We start from the raw sequence: 18,197 nt of genomic DNA, 5'->3' as shown, positions 1-18,197 counted from the left end.
ACTACCCTAGCCGAGATCGGCTAACACCCCAGCCCAAATGCAGCGGTGACCTTCTGGTCTGTATGGTTTAATACTGCACAGTTGTCATTTTTATTATGTGTTTAGCATTTAAGGATTGCTTGCACTGCAGCATAGAACACAGTTCATTCCAGGCACCAATTGTCAGCGTCAGGCACTTCCAAGCCAGATGTAGCATAGTTAGATGTAGAATAAAGCTGCCTCTAACCAAGAAGATACAGGGGAGATAGCAGGGCAGTAGCATTAGATTTGCAGTGCTCTTAACAAAGTACTGGCACAGACAGGATGGGCCATAATATCAGCAGAAGTCCTGGAGACAGGACAATCCCTTGCTGGCGAACCTCCTTGGACTATCCATGCAACAGTGTCCCATTCCACAGACTAAAGTACATCTAGGTTGGCACTTTGGTGCATTGCTGAGGGAATAGTTAAGCAAGCATGATCAACAAATGAGGTAAGAGACAGTATCAAGCTAAAAGAAAAGACTTCCGCAAATACAAAGAAAAATGGAAATCCAGCAGACAGAGAGCACTATAAAAAGCTATTGCAAAAAGGATTATAAGAAAAATTGCAAGGGATATCAAATCTAAGCAAAGTTTTTATAAATATATCGAAAGGCTTATCCTATTAAAATTGTGCGCTGGGAGGAAGTAGATATAAAGGGACAGGCTGAGTGGACAAAACTATGGTGGATGGACTTCGATGTGGGAAAGTGAGGTGTTATCCATTATAGATGTGAGAAAGATAAATTGCAATATTTTCTTAATGGTGAGAGACACGGAACCGTGGAGGAGCAACAAGTGTCCATGTACACAAATCAATAAAAGCTAGTGCACAGGTACAAAAAGTAATCAAAAAGGCTAATAGAATGCTGGCCTTTATCTTAAGAGGGTTGGAATTCAAGTGAGGAACTGAGGCTTTGGTTGTACAATGCCCCATCTGAGCACTGAACCTTAGGAAAGATATATTGGCCTTGGAAGGGGTACAGTGCAAATTCACTTAAATTATGAGGACAGGTTGCATGAATTTGGCGTGTCTTCCCCTGAGACATTCCTTCCCCCTTCCCCCTTCCCCCCCCGAATCACCAGCATTAGTGCCACCAATGGAGGGGAGGGGGGAATCCCCTTTCTGAAAGAAGAGGAAGCAAGAGATTACCAAACTGGTCAGACTGTACTTGTGATGTTCTGGTATCACCAGCATATCCAGTCAGAAATGCAGATATCTCATTTCTGTGTGCACATGGTGGCTCCATTCCCAAAGGGTTACTTGGACAACAGACTGGGTGACACAAATAAGATATGTGAAGGCCTGACTGATTAATGCTTATTTGGAATTCCCCCTATCAGCATATATTATACGTTCAGTAGTGCTGCATGAAAGCGTGATCAATAATTACCACAGCCTGATTAGCCACACCCACGAACCATACGTGCAGATACCATGATACTTACCTGGCAATAACCATGGGTAACTGTCTTCACAGAATCTGAGTCAACACAGCCAGATACAGAGCGGTTCCATTTGCTGCACCTAACACACAATTCCGGTTTGCTATGGCCTCAATTCTCCTTCCACCTCCTTGCAGTCATGTGTCAACGAGTTCCTATGAGGATGGTGCCATCAATTAACAAACAAGGCCATGTTCCCTCATGCCCATCTGATGCAATAACACCTCCATTTCAACAGCCAGCAAACAGGATATTGAGTTTTGGGTTTTATCATCACTTGCCTGCCTCAATTTGGGGTTTTCTTTCACTTAATTTTTACCTGTCACCTCATAGCCCGCTTCTTCTTCAGCCTTAGCAAAGCTGTAAACAAAACAGTTCCTTATGACTATAAGGAGTATTACTTCCCTTTAATTGCCCACACCCCTTTAAATGTTACTTGTATATAATGTTCACTTCCATCATAGGCTGCCTCCCTGCACCTGGAATTATGTGCGATTATAATGAGCTGGCCGTTAGCACATTACTGTTCCGGCGAGATTTGCACCAGTTCTTAATGATTCAGAATGGACTTGCTTCAGTACAAGAAAATCAACCCCAATAATTCATCCCAATCAGTTGACACCAATGCCAGCAGGGCTTAATTTATCTAGGATACAAGCTAGTTTGCCCTCTCCAAGCATCAATTCTGTAATCACTCTGCCGGTACGCTTGAGACTTTCCGCGACAGGTGGGCATCGCAGGGGCTGGAGTGCATCCTGGATGGTTATAATAAAATAATTTGGTTTTGATTTTGATTCTTAAAAAAATAAAAACACACCCTAACCCCCCCCCCCCCTTATAAAAGGAGGCCTAAAACACACAAAAAGTTCTGTAATCGCCTTGTCTTAAGTCATTTTTGGTTCCAATATGTTGTATCAAATAGGCTGTACCTTACTCCACTGGACTCAAATTAGAATCAATATTTCATTCTGAAGCAGTGCCCTCATGTTGCTGGTGTGACAATACAGTGATTGGATTGAGTGCATGGAGCTGAATTGGTGGTCTGATTGTGCAGGGGCAGGTTCATTGCTTGCACATCACGAGAGGGGAAAATGTCACAACTTATGGAACGTGTACAAGGAAGGGCACACACTTGTATCTCAGGCCACAGCGAGGGCTCGCCCACTTCACCACCTTATCCGGGACCTTGAAATATGGCGCTGAAAATATCTCAGCTCCCTTAATGAATACAAAGTAATCAGGAATGCAATAGTTAACAATGAGGACTTCTAAAAAGTTACAGTGTTACAGCTGCTCTCAAAGATACCAGAATGATGATATCCCACACCCTTAGTTGTATTAGAGCGAGGAACCATTTGCCTTCGTTGCTATTAGGAGTCCAGCCCTGTTACAGGATGCTGATGCGGTGATATGTGGAGACAGCAACAATCACAACTCTTTACAATGCTTTATTCAGTGATCAGCAAGGATGGCCAAAAAAAAACCGGATTGCATTCAGCAATTGAAGAATGGTTCTTCGGTAAGTAGTGGCTGTGGATGGTACAATGCAAAGATCAACAGGTTGGAAAACAAACTTAATTCAAAACTCAAGTTAACAGCGACAGCGGTTGAGTTATTGCCTTCAACTCAATACATTGTACAATTTTAAAAGTTCAGTTTTATCACTATAGGAAAAGAATAGACCAATATAAGTGATAGTAAACGGTGAGCTGTGCTGCTCCTGCATCACATAGTATTACTCGAAAAAGAAAATAGTGAATGGTACAGATAGTAACACTACTAACGCCAGGCATTCATCCAGCGTGCTTTTAACTGCACTAATTGAGCACGCCCCTGGGGTATTAGAATATGTAGCGTACAACACTAAATACTATACGTGCCACATGAACCTCCCAGACTGTGCTGAGTTACCTGATCTCAGTCAGGACTATTCGACAATCAACCACAGCTCCCTGAGCAAGAAATTCCACTCCTTAATACCCACCCAGTGACTCGTGCTGAAAAGTGCACCCGTGTGGACATCAGATGAAAGCAACTTCAACTGCCCCTTAAAATTAGATGAATTATCTACCATATTGTGTAGTTCTTCCTCTCCTCTCTAACTACTAACACTTTCTGTGGTGGATATGCAGATGCCACCTAAGATGCTGAGCCCAATCCTGTTTTCACCTGCCCACCCCCCAAACCTACACACTTGCCAGTAGGAATCAGCAGCTGGAATCCTGGCTAATTTCCCCCTCTAGTAGAGGGACACTGGGGTTGACCGTAGCGCCCCATTGCTGACCCCGCCGAGATCAGCCAACTTCAGTAGAGCTGAATCCGAGACCCTCTAGGCCGTTTAGCTCAGTAACACTCTGCACCTTGACCCACTAGGACATCAGGGAAACCACTGTAAAGATCCTTAGGTAAAGGTTAAGTCTCAAAATATCCTGGCTCATGGATGGAATACAAACCTGGATTAAATGTTGTGTAACTACTGGAAACATGCCACCTATTTCAGGGATAAAAATGGAACAAAGTTGAGTGCAGTTAGCAGCTCCAGCTCTCAACACGCTCCTCAAATTTCAATTCCCGTCAAAAACTACAAGAAAGCTGTTGGAACTCAGTAAGGTCAGATACACTGGGAGATAGGACATTGCAATACTCTTCCGAAAGAAATCAAGATGGACTTATTAAATAGGACTAATTGCAATTCATTCCTTTGAAAACGACTTTCAATTTAGTTAACTGACTGTAGTTTGTTTTTTTCTTTGGCGGGGGGAGAGATGAGAAACTGTGCAGTACAGTCAGTTAGTTTAAAAGCACTTTGGCGGGTTAATATGACCTGTACTACCGGGCAGTGCTTGCTGCAACATTCAATACTATGCAGGGGGAAGGGGAAAATAAAGTCTTCCACCACATCGTTACTCATCTTGATGTACAAAAATACAGACCACGGGATCTTTGTGTAAAGAGTGTGGGAATTACCAGCACCAGATTAATCCAATACAAGCTGGATTTCGATTATGTTAATTAGTTTCCGTTTTAAAAAAATACATTGCAGTGTGCTTTTGGCCAGATGATGCAGGTTAAAGGTCAGAAATGTTACATCACGTAATAGAGAATGCAGTTAAAACAAGACTGTGTCTCTTTATGGCCACAATTAATCATTAAGTTAACTGCAGGTCAGTCAGAGTTTAATTGTGTAATTTTAACTTTGACGATTAGAAAATGCTTGTGAATTTCATATTTCCAGTTAGAAGAATCCAGCATTAAGTGACTGGTTTTTCTTTTTATTTTAAAAGACTGCTTTGCATGCAAAACAAAGCATGATACTGCGAAGTGTGACAGATACACGTTAGATACAAGGCATGTACACAATGATTATCTGACACAAACATCGTCAACTCCTTTGTATATTGTAGGCAAGCACTAGATTGCAGAATTTAATCCCTCCATATCAGTAAAAATTCAATAACCAAACTAATGTCCTGGGGCACTGGCCTTTCACTTCATCTTCTAGACAAGACCAAATTACAGTGTTCCATAGACACTTCCCCCTAAACCTTGGTTAAAGATTCTTACTGGCCATTAAACGGCATTGGATTTAAGAATTGGCAGTGATGTCGAGCTAAGCTAAGCAGTGTTCTGGGAGCAAATGACACCATGTTCAGGAATGGCAAAATATTAAAAAGATTCTTCAGCGGTGAGAAGAACCACATTTATTTCTGTGGATTTCAAAAAGGGAAAAATTAACATTTCATTGTTATCTAATGGAACACCAGTATCAAACGAAATCCCAAGTTACACCACAATCCAAATTAATCATCAGTTTGAATCAGTGAGCGTGAATGAACTAAACTTCCAATCTGGTAAAAATCCAATTTCTTCATAACCATTGGATTTGCTCAGGTTTGACTTGGCAATAAAGCTGCATTGATTCTGTATAACGGCAGATTTAAATTTGTTCCATGGCTGGTGCACCATGATACATTTTACATCTACATAACCACCATACCCAAAGCCAAAGCAAAAAGGTCCGACTGTTATAATGAACAGATTGAGAGTCCGTCCCCTTTGATGCAGCCTACCCAATTGTACCACTTGTGTTACTCGGTAAGAGGCAACGGAAAACAATATGCATCATCAGGGTGACCAATACCAAATCAAATACTGTTAAAAATAGCTACCAAATACAGATTTGTCCAGTTATAACAACCAAACTTCCAGGACCTCTCGGAAACATAGATTCAATTAAATTACCATAGGTATTTGTACATAATTAGGAAATCCAGATTCAATCTCTTCCCCACCCCCGAAAATTATTTCTTCTCTCAAGAGGCTGCATTTATATCGCACCTTTCAGGACCATAGGACGTCCCAAAGTGCTTCACGGCTAATGAAGGATTTTTGACCTGTAGTCACTTGTGATCTATAAAAACGGAGAAGCCAATTTGGCACAGCAAGGTCCCACTAAGCAATGAGATAAATGACCAGATAATCTATTTTTTGTGGTGTTGGTTTAGGGTTAAATGTTGAGCAGGACACCAGAACTCCCCCGGTCTTCTTCAAAAAGTGCCATGGGATCCTATACTCCTACCTTAGGAGACAAAAGGTTTAGCATCTCATCCAAAAGACGGCACGTCTGACAGGGCAGTGCACCCTCAGTAATGCGTTGAATTGTTAGTCTAGATTATGTGCTCAAGCCTTTAGAGTGGGGCTTGAAGCCACAACCTTCTGACTCAGAGGTGAAAGTGCCAAGACTGACACCCAAGATGTTAAATCCTGGTTGGGTCTGACTTCATGGGTTCCAAGCCCCCTCTAGTAAATCACCCAAATGGCTATACATATGCCCAGCCTGGATAGCAAGTAGCAGACTATTCAACTGCCAAAGCATCACAGCAAAGCTCAATCTCCCCACACATGCACTCCCAGCAGGAGTGGGAACTGTGCCTGATTTCCCTCTTCCTAACCCAGGGCAGCTGAAGGCGATTGTAGCATTCTGCCTGGGGGCTACACGGCTCAGCTAGTCATTGCCCAACCTGTTGAGCTATTTATGGAGTGAATGTCATGGTTTCATTCAATGGTGGGTGCTTTTTGGTCCTTTTACTTCATTAAGCTTGAAAAACTAAACCTTTTAAAATAAAATTGTTAACTTGTTTCATTTGTCTTCTCTCACCCACCCCCCACCCCCAGAATGTGCCAATTCCTGCGGTGGCAGGTTTCTACAAACACTAGCAAGACTCCAATACATCATCCAAGTGCCCAGTCTTCATCTGAGCAGACAGCATCCCGGCAGTTTGACCACAAAGGGCATTGCTGCCCAGCCCGATCTTGTTCTCACAAACACCCACACGCATGCATCTTTTAGTAGTGGCACCTAGACAGCAATCAGGAGCAGGAACCCTGGCCGATTTTTCTGCTTCCCAGCTCAAAGTACCAACCACCCCAGCTGAAATCAGCTAACACAGCACAAACCAGAATGAACCTTCTGGCCTGCATGGCTCAGTACCCACTGAGTTATCAGTGGAGCTTACTTCATGCCTCAATGTCAAATACCTAAACAAGTAGTAGCATAGTACTAAGGATTGGTCCTGTAAAACATTATAGAGAAAAGGTGAATGCCAACTCGATCCCTAAATCATTCAGCCCCCCCTCCCTCCCTCCCCATATGAACCACACAAATAAAACAAGCAGCAGATGGATCCGTAAGGGTAGGGAAATATCAGATGGTTGCTCCCTGCCTGGGCATACCTCATCTCCTAGCAACTGGCCAGAAAGGGTACTAGTAAAAGTCTGGGAGCAACAGAGGCACGAGTCCAGAAAGACTGGAGAGATAATTCACAGGAGAAATTTACATGACAAATATTAGTCAAAATTGCTAATTGTTAACTTCAAGGAAACAGCTTCTAATGTTCTACAAACTAATTCTATTCTACCTTCTCACTGCATTTTCTCCCCATTTTACTTCCATCTCCACACCCAAACATCTCTACGTATTACTAAGGTGGGATTATTAGTTAAATCCTGTACTAGGCAAGAGCTTGTAATAACAATCCTATGGAGATCTGGGCTTGACCTTCAGTGTGAGCTGCACTAACGTGAGAGCTCTGCCTGGCTCTTTTAAAAAAAGGCATTAACCATCTAGCAGACTGCTTTGCAATTTGTACGATATGGCCATTTGTCAAGTTTCTAGTTCTTCCCTGTTATTGTCAGTAGTAGGCAGCCACCACCAAGGTGCAGGGGAGAACTATTCCACTAAATCAACCCTTCAGCTTTCCCCACCGCACCTGCCTGTAACTAAGGCAGAGTTGCTCTCTTCACTGCTCTGGTAAGTCTTTCTTATTTTTCACCATCTCATTTTATTTTGACTGAACAGTTACAGACCATTCCAGCATCAGCAGGCAGAAAGAAATTGGATGCTGAAACACACACAGGTTTAGTGGTTACTAAGAGGAAAGGGAAATTCAAGCATCAGATGGAGTGATGTCTCCCACTAGCACTGCTGGAAGATAAACATTACCACCCAGGTAAAAACACAGCTGGATAGATTGTAATGAGAGCTTTGTAATAATGTTCCACTCAATACATTTGAGGTAGTTTTCTGAACTTGAGAAACTTTTCTAATCCCACCCCATTTTCTGTGCTCACATTAGCCACCTGTGTCCGCACTCCCCCTTTAATTACGATGGGACAGTCCCACTCATAGAGCCGCTCTTTGGCTGACCCTTCGGAAAACTCACTCAAGAGGCACAGCGGCGGTCACATTTGCAGCTTTATCCCTCTGTCCCGCGGATGTCTGGATAGACTCGTCCCCAGGAAGAAACTTCGTGAAGGCCAGTCAAGACTAGGATTCAATCACTGGTCTCCAATACTCTAGTGCTGTAGCCAACAGTCCACTAGAAACAAGTCCTACTACTGCCTCTTAAAGTTCAGCTCTAAATGCTAGTAACGTACATCGAGTCAAAAACATAAATGCCTCACCAGCCAGTCAGGCGGCTGGACTTCTCCCAATCCAGAAATGCAGGGCGGCGTTAGACCAGCCAAAGGTAAAACTAGCCAGACCCCGCATTTTAGCCGACTTGGCAAATACACTTGCAAGGAGGCCAGCAGAATATACAATATTGTATAGAAGTTTCAAAAATTGGCTACAGTTTTGTAGCTAATAACTGGAGGCACAAAAGAACAAATATGCATGGAGTTTTTCTTTTACTGACAATTGGAGCTATATCGTGCATATTATAAAAAATAAAGATTAAAAGTGTCTGGAAACTATGTTCTATGGTGAAAACAGTATGTGGGACAGTAACTATGGGGAAACTGTACACTAAATCACACTTTGAAAGTGGACAGGATTTCAACGTTGAAAATTAAACAATGCATTGGATTTTTTTTTTGCAAGTGTCGTTTTCAAACCACGAATTCAAATAAATACATATTTCAGGCTGTCAAAAGAAAAATTCTCATACTGGCTGTACATTGAGGGCAATGGGTTGAGGACTTGATCTTAACGGTTGTAAAATATAATACAGTTCTTGTCTGCATGGGCTTGCAAATGTGGCTATTTAACAAGAGGCCGAGTTTTGTCGTCATCACTGCACTGATGTGCTTTGTATTTCTTCACCTCTGCCATGTATTTGGCCCACGCATCTCCTCCACGTGCCTCAGTCTGGAAAGAGAATGGAAAGAAACAGGCAGACTGAAATGGGTGTTTAACAGAAGGTGGAGATATCAAGCAGCATTGAGGTAACCACAGGACTAAACTTTTACTATAGACAAGGGCTCTGGATTCAAATCCTGTTACATACAATGCCAGTAGGGGTTAGCTGGCTATTTAATGAACCAAACTTTGTTTTTCTCTTCCCTCATTTCCTGGAGGCACTGACAGTAGTAGTTCCACATGTGCCAGCAGTACTTTGGTATCTCATCCTAGTGGGCATTCTTGAGCCTACCTCGGGAAGATCCATAGGCTTATTTGATATTGGAGCACATTATAGTTGGTCTGTTCTCACCCTAACCCAGGGGTGCTGAGGTTAACTGATCCTTGGCTGAGATTGGGAAACTCAGCAGAAAATTGAGACAATATAAAGCATACACCAGTTCAAAAATGTTGGAATTTCTTTAATACTTACATTTTGTTATGTTTTGAATAGTGAACGGACAAACACGTAAAAGGTATTTAAACAAGTCAGTACAAGGATCGTGAAGAACATGATGACCATAAAGTTTACACAGGGCATCACAGGGAGTGTGTCTCCTTTTAAATGGGAGCAGGCATAGGAAGAGACTGGCTCCCATAGACATGAATACGGTCAAATGCTTTAACAAAAAACTGTACATATCAGAAATATGCACACCAGCTTGGACACTTCAGGGTAGACTGCACAGAGAGAGCATCATCGTCAAAGGGCTACCAATTCTTACCTCTTCATCAGCCTTGTGTTTCTTGGCTACCATTCCCGTCTTGAGGGCTAGCTTTGCCCCACCTCGCCGCTTTCCCACCTGGGGTAAGGGACAGAAGACTCAACCATTACACGAGCGCTTGGAGCTGCAATGTCAATGCTGCCCACTATGTAATAAAACTGGGATCCTGAAATTGGACCTCATTCCACAACAGAATGTATCTCCCACGTCAACGTCTGAATGCACTTCTAATATACAGTATACAAGCCTCTGTGAGCGGAGGTAGGCCATTCTTTATACTCCCCTATAAGGCAAAAGTGACAGTGCAGGTGTTACCATTTTACAGACCACCAACAGCTCTTTAAATCTTTCAGCGCTGAATTAGCCAGACATTTAATATGAATGTTTGCAAATCCATCAACAGATCTGTAACCACTTTCTTGCAACAAAAGATAAGATTGTAAATTGCATTTCTTGCTGTATTTCTTGGAGCTAAAAGAGTTAAAACAGATCTGGTGGCATTACCTACATACATCATTTTGAATAAGTAATGTTGCAATCAGGTGGTTTTGAACCTGCTCCCTTTTTCTACAAGAACCTTCACCTAGAACATGGAGTTTGGATTAAGCAGAAAAGGTGTTTAACAGCATTGTAATCACCTGGCCGGGTTTTCTATTGGATAAGTTATTTCAGCTGTAGAAAAAAAAATGTAAAAGTTAACAAGTGCAGATGCATATGTTCACTGGATACCTCTTCTGACACTGAAGGCAAGTGGAACTGAACTTGCCGATGTAAAGTTAAAAAGGTTCTTTGCTTTATGGCCATTGTTTATGGGCTTGGTGACGGCAATTTCTGACTAACTACCTGGTCAAAAATACACAATATATCTCTTCAATTTGAGGAGCTGCACATTTCAGGCTTTGACTTCATGGATTAGTTTGCAAACTGATACCTTTTGACTCCTGCACTATGTCCGGTTCATTTTATTGAGCAGGGAATTTGCAAAGAAAATCTACAAATGATGAATATGGTTACACTAGTCAATAATCCAGCTGGTTATTCACCAAATGCCAATATTGGAATATGAGAGTGTCATGAGTTTTCATTTTTGTTAATAATCTAATAAAAAGTATCTCAGAATGTCACAAAGGGTTAGCTGATGTTTCTTCATTTTGTTTTTCTAGGTGTGATTTCAGAAGCTCCAGTACAAAATAAACCCAAATGATTTGAAGGCCAGAGACAACTTCAAATCTACACTCAAAAGTTCGAACCATGAAGCATTGCCCGGAGAGTGAATTAATTATATTGCAGACTGCAGTATCAGTGGCAGGTCTGCACTGATGCTAAGATCACACACTGACTACTCACTAGTTGCTGGGCTTGAAATAAAGGCTGCAGAATAACTAGCAGCAGGATAAACACAGACAGATGTTGCTGCTCTGCCAACACAAACACTTCAATAAGGTTTGAATGATCACTAATAATGGGGAGAGATACCTCTACCCCATGGGTCAGGGTTAAAACAACTAATTATTGTAAAAACACAAAATCTGCACAAGTAGATTCTTACTAGTTTTATATGACAATAGGCGTTCATGTTAAGATGGAATCTAATGGTCAACAAATCCACTTTATAAAACACTAATTCAGTTCAGATGAAGGGTATGCCTGAAATAATGATAAAAGCTTCCTCTTTCAGATGCTGAGCTGCTGATCAGTTTGTTTTTATTTCAGATTTTCAGTTACTTTTTGACACGACTGTACTTTAATTGTCTCTTCACCCAACCCAAGAGAAAACATTGTAACATTCAGAAAGTAACATTTTGGCTAACTAACCAAAGCTATGTTTGTTAAAGGGATACTTTAAATTTGTTGTGCAATCTGCTGATAAAGACTAAGTACTCAAGCACTTGTAGGTCGAATGCAACATTGAGTCACTGCTTCAACAGTGACATTTCCATTTCCCTTAACTTCACTGCTTGATGCTCCCAATGAGACCCATGAGTTTGTGTTAATGGATACAGTATCAGACATTCGTATACTGGGAATCCAACTCCAATGGGAAATGAAACTGCCCAAGTCCTCTTCATTAAAGAGCTACAATAATCATAGGCCTGCCTGTCTGTAATACTGTAAAAAAAAATATTCATCTTCTAGCTGCATTTGTTTTGTATCCTAGAATCTCAATGGGTATAGTAGAAGTTAACAGCCTGACGGACAGATTTAAGTAAGATTTTTTTTAAAAAAGATGTTATGCACCCGGTTTTACAGCCATTTACAGAGTACATGAGATAGCGACAAGCATTTTCAGATATATTCCCAACCATATCCTAGTCAAAATAACAAGTAGGTATTTGATCCCAGTTCAGCTGGCATCATGAACACACTATTACTTTCAATTAAGATCACATTTTTATATTAACTAAGTTGAATCTTGTTTTCCTGTAATTAGTGTGGACAAAAAAAAATGGACACTGTTAGAACATCCAGTCCATTAAATGCAGTTTATAACCAGGGCAATGATTTGTTATTGCTCAGAAACCAGTGGCATATAGTGTCATACCACATCACTTGGCTTATAGAGCTTGCAGAATAATTTCAACATTCATATTAGGGCATAACAGAATTATTTTGAAGCTGTAAAGCAAATTTATAAGGGGATTAAGAGCACAATATTCTCATTTATTGCTATCTTTCTGATCTAGGTATCAGTGGTGATTTTCCATTTTTGAATTTTTTGTAAAATATAGAATTGAAAGGACAGACAGCAAGATAGCAATATTAGATTAACTTTCTGGCCTGAAAGGTCTTTTCGTAGTTGCATGATTCTGTTGCCGGGATAAGCCAGTTTTAATAATGTAAACACGGGGAGCTAATACATAGATGTCACTCTCCCACGATGCAAGCTCAACATGTGCCAATGTAAAATCACCTAGGAATTTAATGCTTATCGCAGAAAAGAATCCTATTGTCTATGACATCCTGAAAAAATGGTTTTACACTCTGAAGACGAATCGTCCAACATCGTAACTTAAGCCGGAATTCCTGGGGATACAATACAATCGTTAACACAGTCTGTCTGCACGGCCTGAACGTATACAGTTCTATTCGATGTAAATCCTTGGAGGAATCTTTTGACCCAAGATTTTAAATTTTCAAAAGAAAAACACAGCATCCTACGCCCTCTCAAAGGGTTGGCTGTAAAAATTGAAAATATGGAGGTCACACTCTCACATACATCAGCTCCATCAATGTAACCAGAATTGGGACAAAACAGTCTTCCTACACAAGATTTCCAGAAACATTTAATCTTCAATACGATTCGACTGCTACAGAAGCTGACATCTATTCTCATTTGTCCCTCAATCAACTGTGATATTGTTGCTCACACCCAAACTCAACGAATGTCCAAACCAGAGTCTGGCTGCTTGTGTGAAATAATGAAGAAAAATTAGCTGCATTTATGCTAGGTTAGCATTAGTGTAAAGTGGTTTTGACCCCAAACTGAAGCTAAATTGTGTGGTGTAAATCGGGCACTAAGGCCTGAACTTACTCCAAAACAAAGCAGAGCAAGACTCCGAGGTGCTGGGTAGGGAGGGGTCTCAACCCACCTCACACTAGTGTCAGGTTGCCCTCTTACTCTGGATTCAGGCTGCATTATACACTATAAATGCAGCACTGCCCCACCCAAGTTATTTAATTTTTCTCTCTACCCCCTCACCCCCCACATGCTGACAAAAATGTAAAAGTTAAGGAGGGGAAATATTTTTTTATAATTAATATAGTATCAACATTGAGTTATTACAAGAGTTATTAGTGCTGGGGAATGGAACATTTTCCATTTCAGGCACCTAGTGTCAGCATCAAGCACTCCCAAGTCAGGCATTACAGGCAGTTGAAGAATAAAGCTCCCTTTACCTCAACCCAAACATCAGAAAAGCACTTTGATGCACTGTTATGACATCTTTCCGTTTCATACACCAGCCATCCTTAGCCTTTCAGAGCGAGATTGCCAATTAGTGCCATTACAAACTGGAATGGGGCTGTCCTAACTCATTTCATAGTAACATAATAAGTTATAGCACAGAAGGAGGCCATTCAGCCCATCAAGTTTGTGCCGGTGGATCCTTACAGCAAGCAGGCAGCAGAGACTTTTATTCCAACAGTGTGGGTTGGATTTGAACCTAGGCCTCAAAAGGTGAAAGGTCATTGCCAATCCACTGGACCACCCATAATGAATATATTTTCTACGCCGAGATCAATTTTAGGAAGGCTTGTTTGGGCATTTACACCTCTACTCATCATAACTAGGGGACCTTGTGAAACAGAGTGCTAGCTGTTATGTGTCAAATATGCACTTTTGCAACCAGTAGAGTGATTACATATTTTTGACTGAGCAGAGCTCTATGAAACCAAATGGAAGGAAGGTTTCTCAAAGCAACAAAACAGAAAAGGAGAACTTTCAGGACTTGCAACTAAGATACTCAAGTCAACGATCCAGTTTTGTTGAACCTTATATTCATAATTCCAACTCTAATCGTGATGACCAAGGTATTGTCAATAAGCAATCCTACAGAAATAAAAGTCGAGATCAGCAAACATCTTATACTCCAGTTATACTGCAGCTACAGGTCGATACTACCTGGCTGGAAAGTGCACTTCTCCTGCCCAGGACAGAGAGCAGGGCGGTTACAAGATCCTCTTCCAGTAATTGAAATTTAAATGTTAACACAGCATGCAGGTGGGGGCATCCGCATCCTCTAAATATTTAAAACATCTCCATGTATGTTTAACTTGGGGCTCCAGGGACACCCCTGCAGCAAACACTTACGGTCAATTTGACATCACCCTGGAGTTATACTCCTTATGGCGTGAGACAGCCTCCTGCATGGAGTCCCACTCTCAATGTTTCTTAATGTTGAGAGACTAGAAACTTTAGGGGAGCAGATAGATTTAGGTGTCCAAATCACTAAAAGCTAGTGCACAGGTACAAAAGTAGTCAAAAAGGCTAATGGAATGTTGGCTTTTATCTCAAGGGAGTTGGAATTCAAAAGTGAGGAAGGGATGCTTCAGTTGTACAGAGCCTTGGTCAGACCCCATCAGGAGTACTGCGTTCAGTTTTGGGCACCAAAACTTTAGGAAAGATATACTGGCCTTGGAAGGGGTAGAGCACAGATTTACCAGGCTTAGAGGATTAAATTACAAGGACAGATTGCATAAACGTGGCTCACATTCCCTTGAGTTTCGACGGTTGTGGATGTGATCTAATTGAGGTCTTTAAAATGATAGGGAGATTCGATAGGATTGATACAGAGAAACTATTTCCTCTGTTGGGGAATCCAGAACAAGAGGGCATAATCTTTAAATTAGAGCCAGCCATTTAGGAGTGAAATCAGGAAGCATTTTTCTCATAAAGGATAGTGGGAATCTCTAACTTGCTCCCCCAAAAGGCTGTGGATGCTGGGGATCAAGTGAAATTTTCAAGACTGAGATTGACAGATTTTTGTCATCAAGGGGTATAGAGCAATGGCAGGTAAATGGAGTTGAGGTACAGATCAGCCAGGATATAATTGAATGGCAGAACATGCTTGAGGGGCAGACATTCCTACTCCTGCTCCTATGTTGTTTCTCCAAGATCATTGCTTCTCTCTGACTCTGGATTTACACTGCAACATCAGTGATGCTAAAGTTACAATTTAAAGGTGGATGTCAAGAGATTCAGCATTTACAGCAAGAGAAAAAGTCCATCATTGTGTGTGTTTATTTAAGAAAACAAGGTCATGTTTGAAAATGACCAACAATTTTTAAATTTAGTGAAACGATTCCCTGCTCCCCCTCTTAAAAAGATGTTCCTCACAAATGCAACAATTCTCCCTAGACTTAATGCACTAGAGAAGGGAGAACAATTGGGACAATTTTGCGAGAAACTGTTTGGGAAAAGTCCTCAGAGTGAATGGGAGTACATCAAGATCAATTTAAAAATTAGAAATAAAAACAGGAAATGCTGGAGATACACAGGTCAGCCAGGAGCTCTATAGAGAAAAGACTAGATATGATACTTTTTGTTCCTTTTCTTTTTAAAACCCCTTCACTTTTCCCTTATTGTCTCAATTTGGACATGTCTTTTCACCAACCCAGACACAAATTTGCACATTTTAAGTCTCTGCATCATCTCTCAAGATATTTTTATATGCAATGATTTCTATTAAGCAATTAGCAGGTTAATTAACCCATTCTCTTTGTGAATGATGTATCTATTGGTTCTTTTTGAAGTGTAGTCATTGTTGCGATGCAGGAGACGTGGCAGACAATTTGCGCACAACAAGGTCCCACGAACAGCAATGAGATAATATTATCCAGGACGCTAGAACTCCCCTGCTCCTCTTCAAAAAGTGCCATGGGATCTATTATGTCCACCCGAGAGGGCCGCACTGTAAGGTCCCTCGAACAGCAATAAGATGGGGCCTCAGGAATAGAATCATAGAATCTTACAGGATAGGAAGACCACCATTCAGCCCATCATGCCTGTGCCAGCTCTTTGAAAGAGCTATCCAGTTAGTCCCACTCCTCTGGTCTTTCCCTATAGCCCTGCAAATTTTTATTTTTCAAGTATATATCCAATTCCCTTTTGAAAGTTACTAATGTATCTGCTTCCACCACCCTTTCAGGCAGCGCATTCCAGGTCATAACAACTCACTGCGTAAAAAAATTCTCATCTCCCCCTGGTTCTTTTGCCAATCACCCCCCCTGCCAGAGGTTGTTTCTTATCTACTATCAAAACATGTCATAATTTTGAACACCTCTATTAAATCTCCCCTTAACCTTCTCTGCTCTGAGAACAGTCCCAGCTTCTCTAGTCTCTGCTCATCACTGAAGTCCCTCATCCCTGGTTCAATTCCAGTAAATCTCCTCTGCACCCTCTCCAAGGCCTTTGACATCCTTCCTATAGTGTGGTGCCCAGAATTAGACAGTACTCCAAATGCGGCCTAACCAATGATTTATAAAAGTTGAGCATAACTTTTTTGCCTCTCTTGAAAAAAAAAACCCAGCCTTATTCTGCAACCTTCATCAAAGATTTGTGCGTGTGAACCCCCAGTTCTCCCTATATGTGCATCAACTTTAAAATTGTACCATTTAGTTTATACTGCCTCTCCTCATTCGTTATACAGGTTTGAAACCTCTGAAAGATGGCACCTCTGACAGCAGAGCACCGAAGTGTCTGAAGTGGGGGTCAAACCCACAACCTTATGACTGGAGGCGAGAATGCGACCGACTGACACAATGCCTAACTTTCAGTCCTCAGTTATCAATAACCTGTCCTTTCTCTTTCCAGATGCTGGCTGACCTACGTGTACCTCCAAGCATTTTCTGCTTTCATTTCAGACTTCCAGCCTTTGTAGTGTATCCCTTTCGAGTTTTAAAAAAAAAGAAATTCAGGGGCTGGATTTAATTTTTTTTTTAATACCCTGGGCTCACATCTCATGTTTGCATTTTGCATCATTATACTTCGAGGTGGGGGGGGGGGGGGGGAAAGGGGGGAGGAGGTGGGGCTCGACTGCCCTACAATTGGTGAATGAAGCAAGTAATTTTTGTAATGCAGGCAGACAGGGGTAAATTTGGAAATGAATTAATGGCATCTTCAACCCCAGCCCTGCTCATTAACCTGAGGCAAATGAGAGCAAAATCTCTCGCTCTTACAATATTCAGCACGCTTTTCTTCCTGTCGGCCTGGCTTTTCCCATCGCTCTCGGCCTCAGTACTTTGCTCCTGGCCTGCGGCCACACTCCTCTTCCCTCCATTGTTTATATGCCCGCCGCTCGGCGCGGCTATCCCTCCTCCTCCCGCTTCCTTCTTCAGCCTTTCCTCTTCCATTTTCTTCTTGAAAAGCGCCATGAAGCTGCCGTCGTTGGCGAACGCGTTCACCCCTTTGGTTTCCGAGCTCCCGTCCACCTCATTTCTCTCGGAGCTTCGAGAAACTTCTCTGCGCCTTTTCCTGTCCGCCATCTTTGGGAAGAGAAGCCGCCAAGGCTTCTGGGAGGGGAGGCTCCTCACTTTAGAATATCTTTTTTTAACAAAAAAAAAACATCAAACCAAATCACCGCCCAAAAGAGAATCAAAAAGCATATTTTATTTTCCTGCAGCAAATGCGGCGGTGTCGATTTAAATATTAAATGTCAAGAAAAAGGACGGGCCAACCGAAACTCGCAAAGGATGATGGATCGTGAAAGGGAGGTGGATTAAAAAATTTAATTTAATTATAAATACGTAGAAGAATTTTATTCTACTGACTGCGAAATATAAAATATTCTATTATGAAAATCTTACTTTGAGTTTAAAAATCGGCGAAAT

The 18,197-nt window shown here is 41.6% G+C and overlaps 1 protein-coding gene across 1 annotated transcript; it reads right to left on the bottom strand.

Moving 5' to 3' along the window:
* Positions 1-2,899: 2,899 nt before the first annotated feature.
* Positions 2,900-17,885, bottom strand: trir (telomerase RNA component interacting RNase). Its single transcript, XM_067973043.1, has 3 exons — positions 17,547-17,885; positions 9,870-9,947; positions 2,900-9,114 (listed from the first exon to the last, which is right to left on the bottom strand). Exons 1-3 carry the CDS (start codon positions 17,850-17,852, stop codon positions 9,007-9,009), a joined length of 492 nt encoding a protein of 163 aa, XP_067829144.1. The 5' UTR covers positions 17,853-17,885; the 3' UTR covers positions 2,900-9,006.
* Positions 17,886-18,197: the final 312 nt, after the last annotated feature.

The sequence above is a fragment of the Heptranchias perlo genome, chromosome 37 (assembly GCF_035084215.1).
Source record: "Heptranchias perlo isolate sHepPer1 chromosome 37, sHepPer1.hap1, whole genome shotgun sequence".
Taxonomy (NCBI): domain Eukaryota; kingdom Metazoa; phylum Chordata; class Chondrichthyes; order Hexanchiformes; family Hexanchidae; genus Heptranchias; species Heptranchias perlo.
Note: the sequence above shows the minus strand (reverse complement) of the source record. Positions and strands in the feature narration are given on the sequence as shown.

What these genes read in the sequence shown, in the direction of transcription:
- trir (XM_067973043.1), bottom strand. Translation starts at nt 17,852, where the DNA reads ATGGCGGACAGGAAAAGGCGCAGAGAAGTTTCTCGAAGCTCCGAGAGA. An exon ending in AGAAAAGCGTGCTGAATATT is followed by an intron (nt 9,948 to 17,546) that starts GTAAGAGCGAGA and finishes CCCTTACCCCAG; the next exon opens with GTGGGAAAGCGGCGAGGTGG. An exon ending in AACACAAGGCTGATGAAGAG is followed by an intron (nt 9,115 to 9,869) that starts GTAAGAATTGGT and finishes TTCTCTTTCCAG; the next exon opens with ACTGAGGCACGTGGAGGAGA.